At 37.7% G+C, this 22500-nt stretch overlaps 1 protein-coding gene and 1 long non-coding RNA gene across 4 annotated transcripts in view; one reads left to right on the top strand and one right to left on the bottom strand.

Moving 5' to 3' along the window:
• Window positions 1-15576, bottom strand: part of LOC137983920 (dual specificity tyrosine-phosphorylation-regulated kinase 1A-like) — a 27025-nt gene extending 11449 nt beyond the window's left edge. Inside the window, exons 1-6 of one of the 2 annotated variants that reach the window (XM_068831079.1) lie at window positions 15195-15576; window positions 8192-8504; window positions 7656-7870; window positions 7052-7240; window positions 2751-2898; window positions 1184-1470 (exon numbers count right to left, since the gene is read on the bottom strand). In XM_068831079.1, coding sequence (XP_068687180.1) covers window positions 1184-1470; window positions 2751-2898; window positions 7052-7240; window positions 7656-7870; window positions 8192-8282 — 930 coding nt within the window. In that variant the 5' untranslated portion in view covers window positions 8283-8504; window positions 15195-15576. The remainder of the gene's footprint in view (window positions 1-1183; window positions 1471-2750; window positions 2899-7051; window positions 7241-7655; window positions 7871-8191; window positions 8505-15194) is intronic. The other variant, XM_068831080.1, reaches the window with a different exon arrangement.
• Window positions 4282-22500, top strand: part of LOC137983924 (uncharacterized) — a 27141-nt gene continuing 8922 nt past the window's right edge. Inside the window, exons 1-3 of one of the 2 annotated variants that reach the window (XR_011119056.1) lie at window positions 4282-4468; window positions 5670-5723; window positions 7675-7812. This is a non-coding gene — a long non-coding RNA (uncharacterized lncRNA). Of the gene's footprint in view, window positions 4469-5669; window positions 5724-7674; window positions 7813-22500 lie in introns of those variants that run through there. The other variant, XR_011119057.1, reaches the window with a different exon arrangement.

Genomic DNA, 22500 nt, shown 5'->3' with positions numbered 1-22500 from the left:
TCCCCTCACAAAGACAACAAAATTTTACGGTTTGTGTGATAGTTCTCTTAACACAAGTCAGGATTAACCCTAGCTGAATTTCCAAAAAGGATCTCCAAAAAGGACAAAATCTCACTGTATTGGGAATTTCATCGAGCTGTAACGGGTAACAACTTGAACAAATGTGCCAAGGTTTAACTGTGAATTTCGCGACACACTAAGTGGCATGTCACGGAAAAGCTCCTTCGTTAACGTAACCAAGCAGGGGCGTTAGCGGAAAAGCCAGGCCCCAGTTGTTCGAAGGGTGGATAGCGATACCCGTCGGATAAATCACCATTTAGTGGATAAGTCATAGTGAAACCAATTGCGCTATCCAATGGATAGTGAATTATCCGGTGGATAGCGTTATCCCCCTTTTGAACAAATGGGGCCAGTTGCATATGCCGGAGTAAAGAATTTCCGAGGTACATTTTTATGTAAATATAGCGACACAGTTTGCAATCTGAATCGCCCCCCCGTTATGAGCTCAAAACCGTTCCAAATTCATGACGGAGACACTCGAATCATGAAGCATGTAACAGGGACAAGGTTTTGGCCTACAAGAAAATAGCATGAGTGTCACGCAAGAGATACGTCCGTTTATGCAATGTTCTCCTGTGTCCTCCCGCAACATCATCGTACATCGCCTAACCCGACAGCCACAAATCAAGTTATTACATGTATTTTGGGGACAATTACAAAAGATGCAGGCAACTAAATGAGCCAAGGAAAAAAACATAATGTTTTTGCTTTGACCTCTGATTGGTTGAGAATATGCCGCGAGATAAAGCCAATCAGTTCGCGCAGTAATGAGACACCAAAGCAATCGGGAATTTCTTTTGGGAGGCAGTAGAAAACTGCCCTAAATTTAATGATTAGTCCAGTTTTTGCATTGCCCTATAACTCTTGATTTCCTAAATAAATAATAACCGAGTGTCGAAAATAATTTTGCAACTTCTGTGAACCTCGCACTGTAATCTCAGCCAATCAGAGTTAAACGAGTTTTCCCGCGTTTTGGCGTGCTTACACGTACTTGCTTTATGTTCTGACTGGTTTATTTGATTGTCTGCATATGCTATGATTCGTCAAATTAAACTGCCTCGGTTTTGGTTTGACAAAATAAAAAAGCTTCTCTCCCGAAATAATACATCAAAAAAGCACTCACCCTTTGTCCGAGCTGACATGAACTTCCAAAATCCACAATCTTGATAGCGCTCCTTTTCGGATTACACAATAGAATGTTCTCAGGTTTCAAATCACAGTGAATGATATTGAGTTCTGGCGTCGATAAATAAAGTAATGCTGTGCACATTTGCTGAGCAAATTTCCTCGTGAGATTCAATGACACCCCTCTAAAGTTCGTGTTTCGAAGCAAATCGTACAAGTTGTATGATAAGAGTTCAAATACTAGGCACAGATGATTCCTGTACATGAAATGTCTTCTGAGCCGAACTGAAAGATAAAAACAAGACATTTGTAATCATTACATGATTTACACTTTTCCTTTGTTATTTGACATACTGCCCCGCTGGATATTCTACTAAATGAAAATAAACCTCTTGGGATGGTTCAGGGGCACCCAACGAAAATATAGTTCAAAACCACTTAAACATAGCATTTTTAAACGTATAAACTCTTGTTCTTAGGCCATCGTAGCTTGATTAAGAAAATAACACAAACAGCGGTGATAAACATTGTATTCCAACGCATTTTTATAAAACTTGACGTTTTGTATGCTACTCAACACACATTTTCACAAGTGACCGTTACAATTTTTGAAAACTATATATATATATCGTAGACGTGGTTGTAGTCAGGTGGGGACAGGATAGTCTGAAGAATGGAACGTGCTGACTCATAAGACTTCTGAAAGTTGCGGCGCAGTGAAAACTTCTGGTTCAGCTCGTAGTTCAAGAAATCTTCTTTGAATCGACGACATGTTCTCGTTTCATGAAACGTCAAGTTTTATAAAAATGCGTTGGAATACAATGTTTATCACCGCTGTTTGTGTTATCTTGTTAAACGTATTTTAGTATTTAAACGGTAGGCATAGGCATATTTTTATGCCCCAAATTTTTTTCATCTGTTCGGATTTCCTAGCTGAAAGTCTAGTGATCCGAAAACTATAGGGATCAAAACTTATCTTTTCGAAAATTTCAGCCAGAAAAAAGGCTCCCGAAAATTCTAGGTGACCTTTTTAGGGTGAAAATCCGTTTAAAATGGGCAATTATACCTTTTTTCAGATGTTCGAAAATCCTAGGAGAGGCAGGCAAGCAAGAAATTTTACAACAAACGTTCCGAAAATTCTAGATCTCAAATCGTCTTCCGAACAGATATTTTCCGTATAATGCCAGACGATTTTACTCGCAAGAGCCCCCCCCGGCACCGAAAGGATTAATGATGTGCCGAGTTAATAACAAAAATACATTTGGCAGTGAGGACAAAGCTATACTAAAACGAATCCCGGGTGCTTTAAAAGTCGTCGAAACTACCACCTAATCCACTGACAATATTTGACATCACCATCGGTAAGCGATAAAAATAGTTTGACATTTTAGACGTGAAATCGCCATGAATGCGACATGCATAACCCATTCTGCTGAGTTTTTTTAATCCTCCTCGTTTTCCTTTTGTTAAGAATGTTTTCGTGTAAATACTGCAGTGGTATCACGAAAAACATTAGCACTGCCACTCCCTTGGAAAAGAAAAAACGCTCGAAAAAGAAGTCTCACCTATGTAGTACTTTCCCTCAGGATCGTGAGCGTTCATAAGCTCCAGCAAACGAACTTCAATCTGTGCTTGATTCAAAAATGGCTTCTTATTCTTTATGATTTTTATGGCAATGTACTCTTTTTCTTGATGGTCGTATGCCTTGCAAACCTAAAATTAGACAGCAAAACTGTATTAACATTATGTAGGAAAATGATGCAATGTGGCAAAAAAATTGCGATATCTTGCGTCAACATCAAAACGCATTCTCATTGGTTTGCGCGAATTTTCCCGCGCCCGACGCGGGCTACCATGTCATTTCCTCGCCTGCATCTGACCTTTAATTAACTTAATAAGGTCAGAATAATTTCTTTGCTTTTGTTGTACACCATTCAATTGAAAACCTCTCTTCATATCTCTATACAGCAGTCTCAACTAAAAAAAGAAATAAGGAAGCACCCTCCGTCAGTGATGACATCGATAGGAAATTTATGTAACGACAAGGATAGCGTCAACGAAAAGGTCAATTCTTAATGTAGCTTTGCGCAAAGGCGGGTACAGTATTTTCTTATTATTCTTTATTAGTATAATTTTCAGTAGTGAATATAAGAATTTAGTATAAATACACAGGTGATTATACAAAATCGCGCGCTCTCATTGGCTCGCTATCTCGGATTATCAGCCGATAATCACCTCGACGAACAAAATGGCTGCCACTGGTCGTTTTGCCACTGTAAGTGAAGATGATTTCGCGTTGAAATGCTTTCTTTTTCTCTTTTTTGAAATAATCACCTGTGTATTTATACTAAAACAATTATTCGCCTCAGGCTCAGTGATTATAGGTGAATATTCACCTCGACTTCGTCTCGGTGAATATTCACCAATAATCACTTCGCCTTCGGCGAATAATTATTAATTAGTGTTATGTTCACCGCGCTACCCGGTGAATATAACATTTTGGAGGCGCGGCTGCTAAGCCAATCAAGCACTTTTCGTGCCTTTTTATCTTGTTTTTAGCTCGTCGTTTTTCACTTTCTTGATATTCACCGCTGAAAATTACACTAAAACAAATATTCGCCTCAGGCTCAGTAAATATTGGGGAAAATTGAACTCGACTACGTCTCGGTAAATATTCACCATCAGTATAAACTAAAACAGTGGATAGCGTTGAACTCGCGCGCTGATTGGCTCGTCAAACTCCGAATACCCTGTGCTATTTACCTCCGAGCAACTCGGGAAAAAATGGCGTCCCGATTTGCATCCGTGACAAGTGAAGAAAACATCCAAATTAATTTTTTGTGCTGTATACTATCTCACTGTTTTAGTATATACTCAAACAACTATTCACCTCAGTGTCGTTGGCTAGCGTTGGATATTTGCCTCGCCGCTTCGCTGCTCGGTAAATATCCACCGCAAGCCACCTCCACTTCGGTGAATAGTTGTTAAATATTCACTTCGCCTTCGGCGAATAATTGTTCATTATATCTCTCACTTCGTACGCGCGCTGTGATTGGTTAATTTTGCGGGCCGTATTCTACAGTACGGACCGCTGTCGGCCGCCAGTTTTATTTTCCGCGCGCCGGATTAACCTCAGAGATATGATAAATATCTTACTAACCACGTTTTTTCGGTCCGTACGGTAAGTTACGGATCCTCGTTTTTCTCTCGTTGATTTATGGCCCAAGCGCGAATAAAAGGGAAAAAACTCAGTCCATAAGTTACAGTACGGACCTCGAACTCGGTAAGTAAGAGGTATGTCTTTCACGGTGTAAATTATGGGCTAGTCCTATATCCGGATTGGTACGAGTGCTTGAAAAGAAAAGATCGAGAATGCAGTTTCACTGTTGTACTGTCACAATCACTCTACACATGCGTTGATAATTTTGACGCACTGCTTTAGCGTAGCCTGCGAACGCAGACGTATTTCTGGTGGTCGTTTGTCTCCATCCGAAAATACGTTGGAAATACGTCCGCGTTCGCAGGCTTTTTTCCCGTAATTCAAAATTTCCAAATTCTGAGGTTTTATGGGAGACGTTGACAGTTGTTATCTCAGGGTTCGAACTCTTTTAAGCCCTTCAAATTCCTTGACTATCCATGACTTTTTCCATGACCTTCTCTAGCTTTCCATGACCCTAAGTTTGACTGTCACGTAAGAAAATTTTCAAAACTATCCTTATTTTAGGATATTACTCAGATCAAATTTGAACAAATTAACAACCTCTTTCCGCCCAACTTCCGATTGTTTGATAGAAACTCGCATCTATATAATTTTATCCTTGCTTTGACAACTGCAATGATTAATTTACCATTTATAATTAAAATTTTCCATGACTTTCCATGGCCGAAAAAAACATTCCATGACTTTCCAGGCCTGGAAAATGAAATTCTTAAATTCCATGACTTTCCAGGTTTTCCAAGACCCATACGAACCCTGTATTTAATTAGGTGTGGACCGCAGACGCCTAAATTCCACTCAAACTTTAAAATTACTCTTAGCCTACAATGAAACTTATGCCACTCAACCTAACACGTTTCAGTTTTGACGCTTTTCCTCGAACCACGAAAAAATCAATTATTTCTCGGGCCATATAAGCTCAGGTTCGTAGAATCGCCCCAACCCCGATGAGACAGAAAAATCCATTACCAAACCAAACAAGAGTTACAATAAAAACCTAAAAATTTAAATGGTATTTGTAGCAAAATTTTGCAACTTTATTGGTTATTAGCGGTCCTGGTTCAGCATTTATAGGAAAGCTCTACACAGGTGCCTCAGTTATCAGAGAGATGGCATCATCAACTGCACGCTAGTAGTAACTGAATGCACTTTACAGCAGATCATTTTTTCACATAATTAGCATAATTTATACAAGAGTATTTTTTTGTTTAAACTGTTAGAGTGGGAATGAGCTACTGAGTTGTAATCTGTTTATTTTTTTCAACAGTGTAGTTCCAAGTTTTGAGTCTGTGGATAAACATTCCAGTTTCACCACTGAATGGTAAGATCCTAAGCTGTACTTTACAATGACCTTAGCAAACTCAATGTTTCCACCAAAGGGTTCGTCTTCAAAAGTCATTTATATTGCCTATAGAAGAAAACTTTGGAAGTCCTAGTAGTTACATAGACAAAAAAGGTATGTATTTAAATTGGAAAAAAGAAAAGAGGGGATGGTTAAAGCAATCTGAGAATAGAAAAAAATATATCAAAGGTTGAAAGCTATAACAACAAACTTTGCTGCTGTTTTAAAATACATGCCTCACTCAGTACATCCTTAGGGAAAACCCCTCAGAATTGAATATTATGAAATATTTACTACAATAAATTTTAGTTTTAGTTTATCAAACTAATGTTCGTTTTCAGACAGCTTTTTGTTTGCTTAAATCCTTGAAAAAAAAAAGATAGCAATAATTATTATTTACGCACAAGGATGCACCATTTAACATAGAATATTTTTATTATTATTATGCCAAATTTAAATTGTGATCCAGATGCAATTTCTCCTTACAGGCTATATCAATTGACAAATAAACAGGTTAACACAAATAATTCACAAAAATCACGCAAAAAATTCTGTACTACCCTAGGGTTTAATCCTAGTTAAAAAAACAATTTCAGAGTTGCGTGAATGAAATTTTCATTAATTTTTTTTCTTATTTTTTTTTAAATTAAATGAACAAATGGCAAAAAGCTAGAAAAAAATTATTCTCATTTTCATCGGTTAGAAGGACCCTTTGCCCTTCCGAGGAGGACTACTTTTATCTGCACAAATCAAAACATATCTTTCTGCTTTTACAACAAGATAAAAAAAAAAGTGGTACTGGTACATGTAGTTTGTAGCAATAAAGAGTAATCCTCATTTCAGATCTCTTCCTACTTGAGGACTCTATTTGTACTGTAATGTGTTCAAACCATTTTTCACCCAATTCTAATACATATTTAAGCCTCACCCTCCTAAAATGGCCATATATATTTTACTCTGTCTAATACCAGACAATTTTACTAGTGAGTGGGCAACCCCTCAAAGCCAACAGGGTTAAACAGGCTGTTTCACGAAATTTAGCAAAATCGAGGAATCTTAATTAAAATGGATTGCAATATAGGGGTTTTTGAAAACTGTTCAGCCTAACAGATTTTCAACGTTTGTCTCTGTTGCTTGTAACTGTCAAAATTATCATGTATGCTCAACATTTTTCGTCAGTTTTGCTTTGATTTGTGCTGTTTAAAAGCAATTTTTCTGGGTTAACCTCAAGTTGCATAGCAAGTAGGGGTGAACAATAATTGGTAAAACTAAACAAAAGAGAAAAACATGGTTTAAAAATAAGTTACCTGCCCAAAGGATCCTTTTCCAATCAAGGACTCTATCTCATAACGATCAAACCACTTTTCACCAGCTTTTATGACATAATCAAAATTCTCATCATCATATCCATCGTTGTACAATCGTCTCTCTTTCTTGTGCCCTCCTTCCTCATTCTTTTCCAATTCCTTCCGTTTCTTTTTCTTGGCATAATACACCTTCATAGTAAAACACAAGTTTTTTTCTCACTGGACCATAAATTACTGTTAACAACAATTAGCTCCCTTGGGGAAGTAAAGTTGAGGTAAATATCCACCAGATTCATCTCAGTGTTGTTAAAAAACAAGTTAAATAACATTGTTTTAACTATTTTGGTGATTTTCTTCAGCTTCTCAGAGATACAGTACATAAGTTCTTTCCCTCATGAAAGCATGAAAGCAACACTTATATAGGATTTACTCTGTCAAACACCAAACAATAATATTTTACTCCTCAGTGGAGGGGGGGGGGGGGGGGTGGGGGCTGATTCAGGAGTGAACAATTAACCTCGAATAGAATGGCTCATTAAATATCCAGTGGTGTTTGGGTTGTCACTGATGCCATTGATGCTCAAGGGGTATATTCTAAGCATACCTCGTTAATGTGCTTATAGGTTTTGATCAGGTCCACACTGAGCTTTCGAAGGGGTGCAGAGCTTGGATCACGGAACGTTGTGGGGATTTTGCTGCAACAGTTTTGTACTCCAGCAAAATCCACCTCATCTGCCTGTTGGTCTTCTGATTTCCCAGCAATGTAATTCATTTCAGGAGCTAAAATATTTGCCTTAGAGATGTGATCATCATTGCTTCCTAAAAAGACAAAAGGGAGAGCAAAAGTTCATGGACTCTGCCTTCAATGCTAAATTTCACTCCAAAGAACCGAAACTGAGAATCACAGAACAATATATCAGTGAGACCAATCTCTGGTCATACAGAACTTTTAGCAAGAGTCCTCTCTCAAAGTGCAGGTTTATGGTTGCATTTAACCCATCGACTCATTCGCCTGCAATGTGTGTGTGTACAAGATAACTTGGCCAATTTTCGAGGTTTTGCAGTGGAAAGCGAGCGTTAAAAATAAACCATATGCGCAGTAAAAGTACACAAGATACTGAGTTCTAGAATTAAGTTCACCTTGAAGAAGAAACAGTGGACTTCCAGATGATGTAAAAATATTGCTAAAAAGTGATTGAAAACACATAATAAACTGGCAAAAAAACCTCATATAATTTGATAACCAGGTATCTTGTAAGGTATGCTAATAAGGCTACTGCACTATTTAGAAGAGGTTGGGTGACTGACACATTGGCCCCTTGGCTGGCAAGTCTCTGGAACCCAGCCATGAGCCCCAACTTATCACAAAAGACAGGATATCTACCACTTGCCTTTGTCAGAAGATGCACCCCCCAATGAAATATCCATCACCTACTGCTCGACATCTTGGCAGCTTAATAAAGAACAATAGATTCTACATTTAAATTAATGACTTTTTTACATGCTGAGAAGCAATTATCAGAGCATAATACCGCACCTTCAAATGTAAGCACTGCCTTTGCATTTATTCAACAAACATTTGTTCTCAGCATAGAGTACTGAATAAGGTCAAGGTATTGGCCATTAAAGAATAGATGCACAGTTACATAGGAAAGGAAAGGAAAGGAAAGGAACTTTATTTAAGTGTCTAGTCGTTCTAGCACTGGAGCACTAACTGGGGACATTCTTAACTGAAATTAACAATTCACGCAAATCAAGCCAAATACTGGTTTTTGAGGAGAGGGGAAAACTGGAGTCCCCAGAGAAAAACCTCTCGGTGCAGAGTAGAGAACCAACAAACTCAACCCACATATGACGCCAACATTGGTGGGAGGCGAGTGCTCTCACCACTGCGCCATCCCTGCACAAAACAAAACAGTAACTAATGCATAAATTCAAAGAACACAAGTCAGTCAACAACTTTTGTTTCCCAAGTTGCTTTCAATGCAATGTTTACTGAGTCATTGAATGTGAAAAACTCTCTTGCTGCTGCTTTTGATGCACGAAATCATTTACAAGACTCTTTGTCACAAGTGCTTTACTGCAGGAATTATTACTGCAAAGGCTATAAAACCTAGTGTTGGTGGCACAAACTATTGACACTGCAACGTCGCAAGTTTACATGTTTATTTACCACATGAGTGAAACTTTCCCAACATAGAGCTGGTAAACATATTCAATAAATTAGCTCAAGGTAATTCCAGTCAGAAAAATCTAATTAAGCAAAAAGAACTACTATTGAGAAATTTTATTGCTTCAGTTATAATGACATAAGCAAGAAATCAATAAAATTAATTTGTAAAACAACTATTTTCATGTTAAGTTGATATTTGCCAGAGAGTTCTTTGGGTTTACTAGACTTACCAGCGACAAGTGTACAACAACCTGATAACTATTAATTACCACATCATTATTTATTTCTGAGGTACATGTATTTAGTTTTCCCTTATTAATATGAGAAGAGTGGGGTTTTGAAAATATCAGAGGAATACAACTAATCAAGCATCAACGTAATGAACCACTGGCATTATATGCTGTACTGTTACTGTAATTTGTGCCGTTAGCCCATTCCTGCAAGTCTTAATATTTGTGACTCAAAAACTCTGAGACACTTCCACACTTTTATAAAGCTAATGACTGGGTGTAAGAACACCACCCTCACATCACTATAAGCGATGTTTCTATGCCTCATGTACATCCAAGAAAATTTTAAAATACAGTTGAATGATCCCAAATATCAGGAATCACGCTGGAGTCAAATAGCGTTGCAAATTAACAATATACAGTTTGGCACCTTTGTAATTTTGCCAACATCACTACTCAAATATCCACAAGTTTTATCTTTGTTATAATAAATTACCAGCACCATATAAAACAGTTTACAAATTTCAGTCCACTGCAAATTTTAATTGTTGCGTGGAGCCTTGAGAATTTTCCCTTGTATGACACACCTAAAGTGTAAAGGATTACTATGGCATAAATTTTAATGTAATTACATGTACCATGTGAAAGTTAACTTTCATTGAAAAAAACCTGTTAAGTGAGAAAGAATATATCAGTATCAATAGGTAAAGTCTTTGTGTTACAGAACTTTCAATGTCAGTCTGGACTGTTTGTACTGTAAGTATCACTTCATGACAGAAACCTTTGAAGGAAACTACATGTAGAAAACTCCACACACTACCTTTCATAAATTCATAACCACAGGGCTAATACTACAGTTCAACAGTAATGAAAATTTAACTTTTTGTGGTATTCCTTCAAATCCATTAAACTTGTAATGTCACTTACTTTCAAACATTTTGTTCCTAGCATCACTTTTAGGGTTGCATAATCAAAAGAAGCAAGCAAAAAGTTTTAATATTCCACTCAAAGGTAAAAACATGAAACAGTTTATGACTCCAATGCTTTGGGACCAACACGTTACTGTGTTGTATTAAATAATGAATCAAAATCTCCAACCAATAGCTGTCAAATTCACTCTAAACAAAATTACCAGACACACAACTACGAATTGAAATCCTTGGATTGCCATAGATAGCAAGCTTAATTTCTTTTTCTGTATTCAAAAAATGAATAAGGAATTTAGCAATTTACAAAACTAAGCACAGTTAAATTTTATGTAAGGAATGTAAATGTAAAGTTTAATAAAAGAAAGTTTGACAACATTACTAATATCCTGAAGTGACTGTAAATGACAGATAAATAGCTTCAGTTAATAAATAATCAAACTCAAATGATTTACATTTCCTTCATAGGTGACAGCAAGACTGATGAAAAAGTAATAATAAAAACAGTGTAATGACATTGAACAAACCTTTATGCAGTACAAATACATCTATCACATTTGATAGTACATAAACATAGAAGTCACAGTGATCAGATCATGACTGGCTCAGTGATTCTTTCAAGAATAATCTACACCACCAACCTGTACTTCTAAACAGGTTTAAAAAAATTATATGTATTTTCCATTCAAAATATATATAACATTGGTAATATATCCGGTAAGCGTACAGAAAAAAACAGCATACATCTATAACAGACAGGAGACACTTTTTTTAAATACGAAGGTTGGATGAATTTTTCTAATTCTTTAAGATTGCAACATTCCAATAATGACACACAACTGAGACAAAAAAACACATTCCATTTACACATCACATTCTTGAAACACTCCTAAATTGAGAACAGTGATATATTCATTATAAACATTAAATGTTATAGCTCACAGACTAGCTTTCAAAGCTAGCTTTCTTTGATTTTTTTGTTTCAAATCATGATAATGAATATTAAAGAGAGAAAATTTAATTTGAAAAATTTTAAAGAAAGAAAAATTGGAACCATAACAGATGCATTTATGCTACAGTTGTATTTGAATATTAGACAAGAAATGTGAAATGAAGTTAATAAAGTAATTATTAGTCTGTCCAATTCCAAGCAGAAAACACATGGCATTATATTAAATGAGTCTGATGTTAAGACTGTTATTACATATTACTCTATTCAATTTAATTAGTACATTTTGAAAAATTGCTGTATATTTAATTCAAATATTAAGAGTCTACAAGAACCAGTTTTTAAGTACATTGTAACAATCGCTTATCCACAAATACTTAATTTCAATCATGTCTGCATTACATGGAAAAGTTTGATTAAATTACCAAACATACCTCATCCAAAATAATGGCTTTGATCAATTTATGGTAAATTTTGTAAAACTTACTGTTATATAATAGGCTTCTGTCTAAATGAAATTTCTTTTTATCAAATAGATCATAATAGATTAAAGCACTTTTTATTAACCTGTTGGTAAAAAAACTGTCGAAAAGTGAAATAATTAAGCACTTTTTATTAACCTGCAGGTAGAAAGAACTAGAAAGACTTTCATGAACAATAATAAGGTTGTATGACACTACAAAGGCAGGATACAAAAATGTCTGATATACCGGTAGTTTATCAGTAGTTATACACAATAAACTATAAGTTAAAATGTGTCAATGTTGATAAAATATGTTGTACATGTAATTCTCAAGATAAATATCTATAAACTGTATTAATGTACAGTCACAAAAATGGGAATTAGGTATATTTACCATACACAGAAATTAATGGTTCATTAAGTCACAAGATGGGTGGCAGTAATTTAGTTTGAGGCAAGCGACCATAATCACATCAATAAGCATGACTAATTTAGAAATGTTACAATGTAAGTCCAACAATAAATTTCTCCTGTACAAAAACCATCATTTCTTTCCCAAAATATCTATCTTAGCTGTCTACCACTAGTGTAGTTGATGAAAAAAGCTAAATGGGATCAGCATCCCCAGTGTAATAATTAAATACTTGACATATCTTAATTTGATGCTGTAAAGGGGAACTTATATATAGAATCAATCCAAAGGAAATCTCACTTTTTTGCAAAGTTACCACAACTAAAAGAAATCTTAAACTTCAACTCTGTTTCTGGAGTCAAGGGTTCTTTCTACACACTCTCGAATGGATTTAGTCAAATAAATAGTCAAAATAGCAAATTTTGAGGTTTTCCACATCATACAGATACATGCCATGTAAGAATTTCCATAGGAATAACCACGATTTCTGAAAGTGTACTTGAAATCTTCCAGATAACACTACTATATAAAGTTATGCGAATTATTGTGTTTATATTTTTTTAGTATAAATACACAGGTGATTATACAAAACCGCGCGCTCTCATTGGCTCACTATCTCGGATTATCAGCCGATAATCACCTCGACAGACAAAATGGCTGCCAGTGGTCGTTTTGCCACTGTAAGTGAAGATGATTTCGAGTTGAAATGTTTTTTTTTTCTCTTTTTAGAAATAATCACCTGTGTATTTATACTAAAACAATTATTCACCTCAGGCTCAGTGATTATCGGTGAATAGTCACCTCGACTTTGTCTCGGTGAATATTCACCAATAATCATAATAATATGACCTGGAACATTTCCAGTTCCCTATTTACATAGTAGAAATTGCATTTTTTTCTCCTACTCAAATTTTGAGATGGTGTGCCTCGAGAAAAACACCAAGGATCAATGCCAAAATTTAAGGGGGTGGGGGGGGGGGGGGCAAAAAGCAAACAATGGCAGGAGGGATAGGTAAGGTGAGTCAAAGGATCCATTTTCTGGTTAAGCCATGAGAGCGAAACCACTCAATAATGAATGCTTGTCACTGTCATCGAAACTAGATAAAAATGAAAACATCAACCCTCACATTGCTTCTTTTGCTTTCAACTTCACAAACAGTTCTTACATCTAATATTTATCCGTTAGTAGCCTTATGGCCTGAGAATCAGAGAACTGATAAAAACATTTCCAGACATAATGTTTCAGTGAAATCATGAAAACCGCCTGTTGAAACCAAAACACACTTAATCACAATCCACTGATCCCAAAAACCCAATGGCAAAGATAGGCTTCAGTGAAACTTAAAATGTCATTCTCAATCTCAAGCTTAAGTGAATAAGAGAAATTTGTAAACACGTCTGTAAGTCCTTTTAAATTCTGAATTGTAAGCAAGCTTGTGAGATGACCTTTACTGTACTGACATAACTTGATGCTTGTGTTTTTATCAAAATTGTTGCACATTAAGATGTCAAAAGGTAGCCTGTCTTAAATATGTTGGCCTTTAAGTCTTGTCTTTTTCATCGTAAGAATTTACCTTCTTTTAAAAATGCACTTCACTGTAAGTAAAACCCTTAGAAGAAACTTCAATTTATTTTTGTTTCGTTCTGCTTTTTTCTTCACAAATTCTCCACCAAATAATTGAAATGCGTGCAAAATGAACTTTGATCTAGTGAATTTTTATGCGGTAAGGTTTTTCAACTTCGCGATTTAAGACAGAGGAATCGGTATTTACACAACATTTGTTAAACTTATTGAGACAAAAAATAAGAAATGTCCCCTTTAATACATCGAACAGGTTTCAAACGCTGCTCTCGGCTCGGGTTTTAGACAGGAAATAACCGGGCAGACGATCGCGGGCCAGAAAGTGAAGAATATTCAAATGAATGAAAATATAAATATGACGAGCCAACATCGTGAGGGCAATGAGAAATCTAAGAGAAGAAAATAGTTACTTCCTGGGTTATTTTAGGATAAAATTTGTCAGAAACCGAAACAGATACAACGAGAAAATGTACCCTGTCGAGTTAACTTAGTTTGTGATGAAAATGATAATTATACATTGGAAGATTGAGAACAATTCGACGCTACAGGACGGTTTACGGATCCACACTCTTTTAGCAAATTACGCAACAAATGAAGAAATAATAGCATGCTTGCTTGACAGAATGTTGAAAATATCGCAGCATTTTCCATTTGTGACAATTTTTAACAGTATGCATGATTGCAAAAGGCAATAACAACGACCGCACAGACCATAACATGACAGTTTCGTTGCGTCTAAAGGAGAAGCTCAATTCGCCCTGTCCGCGGCTTACGATTTTCCTTGCCGTGTGTTGAGGCAAAGCTTTCATAAAACCTCTTCGCACAGCGACAAAAAATTGCTGCCAAACGTTTAAAAATATTCCAGAATTTAAGCATGTGCTAAATCCTACGTTAATAGCAAACGAATAACGCTTTTTCGCTACCAAAAATGGATCGAGGCTTCTTCGAAAACACAAGTTTGCAGCTGACAACATTTAAGACTCCTGCTTAAACTGTGAACCAAAATTACCGACGGATTTTTACAAGCAATGTGTATTACTTTGCCATAAACCGTAACGTTTCGTATAAAAGAATTTATGTAGTTATATTCTTGCAAACGGCACACGATGCGATTTCCAGAGAGCCCCCGACACTCGCTCTGCACCGCTCTGCTCATTAACATTTCAGCAAAAATAAACCACAAGGGTGTTTTGACAGTATTCGCAACTTCGGAAGCACCTTGTGTTCGGACGAAGACCTTTCATCTCACTTAGCCGGTTTACGAAGACTTTCACCCTTTGGTTCATCTTTACGAAGTTTCAGAGCGATCTGGAGCCCGAATAAATGGATCGACCGCCAAATTCAAAAACTCTTCAAGGCAAAAGCACTCGACAAAAAATATTTTCGTATCTGCCATCTCAACACTTACCCATAGAATTCAATGATCACTCTTCAATCCTTTTACTATAAACGATTCCAAATAAATCCATTCCGGTTTGTTAAAACCACAAGCAAAGGGCACACCACCCTGTGATCTCCAGCAAATTTGTCTTTCAACCAAATTTCCTTCAACTCCAAAAAACAAAAATCGCGCGCTGAATCAGCAATCACGTTGTCCTTGAATAAATCGAACCGCTCCCCAACAATTAGAACTTTTCCACTCTTTCTCACACATCAATTATTAAGCTCCTGACTCGTTCAAGCAGGGGTTTCAAACAAGTTATCTTTGTGAAACCGAAGTTCCATAGGGCGATCGATTGCTCTACGTTAAAAAATTCGAAATTCGAACGAAATATTGCTCGCTAAACCGTTGAAAGGGTCGTGACAAAACGATGACGCGACGCACTGTCGCTATGACGATGTCAATGTCAGAAAATCTTAGTGGTAAGAATTTGTGTTTTCATCATAGATACTGCAAGAAAAGAAATCGTATTTAAAAAACTCCTTTGCGGACCTTTTTTGAGCTAAATCTAACGCTTGTTAAACGTTCTCATGGACAAAATGTAAAATTTAATAAAAATAGCAACAAAAAAATTTTTTGAATAGATGTGACTTCATTTTAAAACGTGCCTAGCATATTAGCGTGTTATTTTTTATGTCAGTCATATGCATTTAGTAGTATATGAGTCATCGCAATACTTAGAAGCAATGTTCTGGCATAATGTAATTTAATAATGCAAAACTGCTGCAGCATGATTGCCGGAATAACTGACTGGGGTTTGAGTGTCCTTAAGCCCGTCAAAAAAATCGGTGTCTTTTCCATTATTACTCAATCAAACGTCTCCAGATGTCGAATGAATGAGGCATTTTTTTTCTCTGCAAAGCACATAAAATCATCATTCTTTACACGTAACAGTAACAAGAAATAAATCAAGTTACAGAAAAGGTGAAAACTTGGAAACCGTAAGGGAAAAACTTCACCGACGTTTTGCTGGGTGACTTTTCCTGAAGTTTAGGCTTATACGTGCAACGCCTGACAAGAGAAAACTTTCCGTGATTGAGTTTGACCCCAAGGTCCACTCTTTCAGTTGCAAACATAGCTATTTATTTTGTTATTACTAAGAGTGGTAGTAATTCAGTGTTAGTAGAAACACTGAACGTGCACTTCAGTCCTGGCTATGGAGTCATGGTTAGATGTTGTGAGGGGGACAAGCTATAGCACATTTCCGACCTGTGTTGTTTGTTTGGAATATACTGCGGGAAGGACGCGAAGAGACAACCTGAAGGCAGGCTGTGACACATTTCTATGAACGATTGGCAAGAGATGGACATGTAGAAGACAGACCTGGCCCTCCACTTAACAATCCAATCACTGCGTGCCATCTAAAGGAACTGAATTATCCACCCCGGCCGGCTCCCGGCCGTCTATTACCTGATTAAACAACTGCGACACGGGTCTGGGTTGCTAAGAAGCACTCCCAAAAAGGTGCAATGTGCGTGGGCAGGAACTTATGAGCTCCTGGCGTAGGCGGTTTGTACTTTCCTCTACGGGGGGAAGGGGGGATGGGGATTTTGGTGGAAGCCCCCGGAAGATAAAAAGAGAGAAAGGAATCAAGATTCAGCAACATTTACGGACCAGCAAGAGCTATAGAGATAAAGGACCAGGGACTGGCCTACTATTAACAGTGTGAATACTTTAAAATCAGAATACCTCAGGCGGAAACAGGGCCTGTCCAAGAGAAAGTTACCCCTAAGAAGTGTAAGCCTCAAAGTCGGGGTCGGGTCGTCAAAGTTTGGCGTAGTTGTTTCTCAGAATGCTTGGAATAAAAAGCTCGCGTCCTTGTGAACGCCATTGGGCGGAATAACGTTGCTCTCTATAAACGAGCCAGATACAAAGCCAATAACGTATGGCCATAAACCGTCTAAAAAATGTACAAAATTAAAATATCTAGTTATTGAATAAATCAATGTGTTATCAAACTCAATAAAAAGTATGATACGTGTATAAACACACGCAAACAACCACAACAAATTCAAATATCAATTAGAGATACCAGTCAGAAGTTATAAGAACTGATTTTAAGGCAAGTCCCGAAGAAATACATTCAAACAGAAAACCGGACGCAAAACCTTTGAACAAAGTCGCTTACTTTGTAAAAAAGCATAAAGATTGAGGCAAGTATAAATAAAATCAAGTTCCCAGTTCTTCTTTGTTAAGTATGGTGATCTTTTCATAGCAAATAACGTATTACGCGGCCTCAGTTAGGTGAGTTTCAAGAGAACTTCCATACAACTTCGACGGACTCTCAAACCTGCGCGTGCTCAGTACAGAAAGTCCAGTCTCGTCAAAAGAGCCTCGGGTCTTATGTCTGCGCAACGCAGAAGGGATCTGGGGAAGAAATTGCTGGTAGTCGCACTCGTGAACTCTAAACTTCCCGTTTGATCCTCGTGTCATCAGGGTTGAGCAATAAACGAATGAATTTTATATGATTAGCTGGCAGACAAACACTTTTAAAATTCTGGCATAAAAAAAACCCTCTTACTGTAGAAAGTGGAAGAGTCATTCACAACTCCTTGCACGCAAAGTAGCCTGAACACAACAGTTGTTATAAAACTAAACACTACCACAAAGAGGGTCTCAAACTGGTATTTGTGCCGGGTTCATAGTCTCATAATAACGCTGAATAACGAAAATTACCTCGGTACACGAGCTTAGCAAAGAGCCCTAAGGAAAATCCCTGACTGAGTCGCTGAAAGAAGGAAGAAAGAGCGGCGTTTCTAAGTTCCAGTGGTATCAGATGGTGATTCGCTTTGCATCAAAGCCACTTTTTCCCTAATCTGACTTGTGTCTGTAGGGAACGTTGTGCAAACGTCTGGCACGTGTTTTACTGACTTGTGCCGGTAATACTTAATTGTGAAGTACAACATGATACCAGTTCAAGAGAGTTTAAAGGCGGGGAAATATCAGAGATGTTCCAGTAAACGTTCCCAAATTCTGACGCCTCTAATTCTCCAAGCTCCTCCCGTTACTGACAAAATGTATCAGCTCCCGTAGCAGGTGCTAAAAGAAACTTCTGCTCTCGACGGAGGGGATCACGAGATAATGAATTTCTCTTATCAGGTAAAGTATATCTCTCATATTCCAATTTAATTGCTACCCGTGGGTCTTCTGTTACTCAATAAAAACAACTGCCCGAGGCTCTAAGGTTGCAGTTGCAGTTGACGCAAGAAAAAACGAACTGGGAAAAAGAGACAGCAGGTATTGGAAATCTCTGCGAATTTAGATCCCAGGCACCACCAGTTGGGAAAAGAAATGGGCCAGAGGAAGACTGAGAGATGTTCATCATCGCATAGTGAGAGTGGATTTCAGGATTTGGGTTTAAGATCGTGGTTAGCCAGTGGAAGCACTATTGCAAAGGACAGGGGGACTGATGATGAGCAAGACCAAAGCAAGAGGCACAGAATCAAACGCAGGAGAATACATGAAAAGAGCTGAGTCTAGGACGGAGGCAACTAATGTCTCAACTCTCCCCTAATTTCCACTCTAGGGCAGAAAGGTACTGATATTGTGGTAGTAAGTCTGGATTACTGAGTTGTGGTCTTTCAAACATCAAGCACCTGTTTATAGTACATGCCATTGTACTTATCTGAACAGTTATCAGCGATCATTACTGAATATTTTTTTCAAATAGCAAAATTATCAGTTTCAGTGATAATTTGCGTTCGCTTAATTCGTTTTTTTGGTCAAATGGAAAATAACGCTGTTCGTAGCATGACCCATAAATTCTCTGCCTTGCAATTTAAAATTAGATTGTAAGTTTTTGTGTTTGTATGCGTGTGTTATCTCAGGGTGGTAAACTAGTGCTTCTTTGTCACCTAAATATCTGTCGGGTGGCCGAAATGCGAATAAGTCGTTCGTTACTGCCACATCTTCCAAGGTAAATGATGTAAGGAGAGGGGTGGCGAATGGTAAATGCGAGACTTTGCGAGACGGCGAGACCAGCGTTTTTCTTTGCGAGCCCGAGACATTTTGACTTTTTAGATTGCGAGACCGAGACTTCAAAGTGTTTGACACCTTCATATAAAAAACGAGACTGCGAGACGCACATAACCGCTCAAAAAACGAGATTGCGAGACCCGTGAAATTCGACTAAAATTTTGGGAGACCCAGAGTTTTTGAAGAACCATTCGCCACCCCTAAGGAGGGATTGTTGCCAAACCCATTATTTCATTAACGACTAACGTGTTCGTGATCTTAGACATAGAAAGTTTAATGGTAGAGGAGGAAACCCGCGGCGCTCGCGTGTGAAAATTAGGTCCCTGGTGAGTGCATGGATATCCGAAACACGCTGGCGTGTTTCTTGTACCCAAATAAAACTGGTAGTCTATTACAAATAACACTTACAGTGCTGGCTCTTCCTTTTAACTTCTTGCAACCTCCTTTAGTGTCGTGAGGGCGAATTGTCTTAAGATGGTGTGATTTTGTGGCCTCAAACTGAAACGATCAAAGACCATTTATCGAGTACATCTTACTAAAAATGAGTATTGCTGCAAATTAATTTCGACACCCCACGTATCAAGGTAGGCTTGATTCCTATTGTAATGGGACCTGCGCAGTTCAAACCTACGAAGTACATAACTGATTCGAGCTCCTTTCGGTTCTATAGCCAAAAGTGTCTCGTGTTCGAGGATACATTCCAGCACGACGAGGCTAAATTGGCTTCGGCGTCTCGAGTACGCGACTGCTGCACTGCGATCTACTTAGCATCCCATCCAAACGTAGCATTTTTATCATCCGGGTGTCATTGACTAGAATTTGATCCATTTGCCGCAAGTATTTTTATTGCAGTCTGAAAAACAACGACGCGATTCCAGCATCGCCATCAATCCACGTCACCATGTACAAGCGATAACTGGATGAGTCCGCCTACTATTGCCTGTAACAAATAAAGATATGTCCCGTCATCGAATGCCCGCGTGCATGAAGACCACGTTTTTCTGTTCCTTTATGTCCATATATTCACAGGTACCAGAAGTTAAATAATTTTCATTCACAGACCCAAAAGGACAAGTATGGCCTTTAAAACAAAAAAAAATTATTTATTTACCACGTTAAAAATACAACCCATTGGAACAATTTAGAGTACAGTAAAAAGGCAAAATAACTACTCGCGATAGACTGTGGGTTCGATCCAATCATGGTGTTATTAAAATGTTTGTTGGGTTTGTTTATCTCCTCGGCGAAGAGGTCTTCGTTCGGGTACTCCACTTCTCCCCTCTGGCATAGAAACCCAGCATTTGATTTGTTCTGATTGATTTCATTTAATTTCACTTACAGTCAATTAGTAGAGCACTTGTAAACTTGATTCTTTACTAAAGTGATGGCATGATCTGCATGCGAACGCGTGTCACCATAAATCAGTAATCATCCGTGAGCCATATTTATAGGAAAACGTATGAAATCGAGAAAGTATGATAGGATCGAAGGATGGATTTTAAGGTACCGTTAAGGTGTCTTGTTAACACATCCTTAACGATCAACCTATGAACAAGATAACAGTGTCAGTCAATTTGCTCTGAACACTCGTTGCCCTCCCCCCCACTGTTCTATCACAAACAACTTTAAGTGGAAAAAGAGTCTTCTTCTCTTATTTACCGGAATCAGGATGAATACACTCCACTTCGGTTCCCCGAAGCCTGGTTAGCGCTAACCGTTGGTTAAGAGGTCTCAAAAACCTCCAAGTTTCCATGGTATTTGTAACGCTTATTAGCGCAAACCATGCTTCGAGCAACCCGGGCCTAGCTGAGATTTATCAACATTTTAAGAACAAACCAACAATATACCCATGCTGAGAGTCAGTTACGAACGTCTTTATTTTGATAATTTGTTTTCTCATTTCTCTAAGAAGTATAAATAAAGATGAAACACATGGAAAAACTGTAGTCTAACAGGACAATGAACTCAAATACTTAAAAGGTTTTTTTAACATTATGTGGTTTTCTCATTTCATGATACAGTGAAGAACAACTCAGTTTGTAGTCAAATTTAGTACACCACACATTTTTAACGTTTTACGGCTCAAATCGCAAAAAAAACAGAACGTTCAGCCACTACAAAATTAGACGTTCTTATAAGAAAGAGAGAGTATAAAGTCTTTCTCTGTTATAATGTAGCACATTACATTTAAATGGTATGGAAATACCTGGAACAATAAGCACTTAATGACTGGTTCCAAACGGAACAGTGAGTTTTATTTCCCCGAGACATTAGCCAGTATCAAAAATACCATAATACTCTTAGTTTGTCCCTTCAAAATTTTTGATAAGTGTCGTTTTTATTTTCTCTTGGGACTTACAATAGTCCCACGAGAAACTGGAAACAATGCGTATGCAAAATTTTGGAGGGACAAACAAAGAGTATTATGGTATTTTTGATACTGGGTAATTAAATGCGGTCGCATTAAGGAGTTTAAACTAGTGTTACATCAAGTTCTATTGTTCAGTGTTCCCTTAGGGATTCAAAACACCATAGCCAAGAGAGTTGACAATTGAATAGTGTCAACATTACAGTTACACTGTGTTTCTCTCAAGTGTGATCGCGACCATTGAGGGTTGAGGAGAAACAAAACTCACTGTTTCCCGTTGGACCAGTCATTAAGTGTTTTGTTACACCCCACAACTGAAAATGAACCAAACTAAATACGAGTATTATTCCTACGTCCTTAAGTCAAATATGTCAAATACAAATGTGTAAGAATTACCTTCAATAATTACTTTCAACTTTTGCCTCGTATCAGTTGCTGTATTTCTTGCTCACTTCGTACTTCAAAGCGTTTTGTCACGGCCATGACTTCAAAAAAATTACTCAGATTTCCGAATTTCATTGAAACTCGCAGTGGACGCGCTCACAAATTTGCCGCGCTTTCAAGATGCATGTCCTGATCACGTGCAAGTCCAAGATTCAAGCTGTTGTTTCCCTAGGGAGTTGGGAGGTATTTACATGAGACCGGGACGAACTCAGACCGGCATGAGTATGTATCAGCCTCCATACATTTCTTTTTATGCGTTTACATGAGACCGGGCTGAAAATGAACTGACTTCGTCTGACTTCGTCTGACTTCGTCTGGGTTGCTGGACCGAGACCTGGGAACGAGGTTGGTATTAAAATGACAGCAAATCTCAGACTGGGTCCAGAAATTTCAAGCTTGTATTGCTTTTGGGTCAGCCATATATTTATTAGACAAAACATATCATTTCATCCCGAAACCAGGCACCAAGAATCTCGTCTCAGTTTC

This window comes from Montipora foliosa, chromosome 13 (genome assembly GCF_036669935.1).
Source record: "Montipora foliosa isolate CH-2021 chromosome 13, ASM3666993v2, whole genome shotgun sequence".
Taxonomy (NCBI): domain Eukaryota; kingdom Metazoa; phylum Cnidaria; class Anthozoa; order Scleractinia; family Acroporidae; genus Montipora; species Montipora foliosa.
The sequence above is the reverse complement of the archived record's forward strand: the minus strand, read 5'-3'. Positions and strand labels throughout refer to the sequence as shown.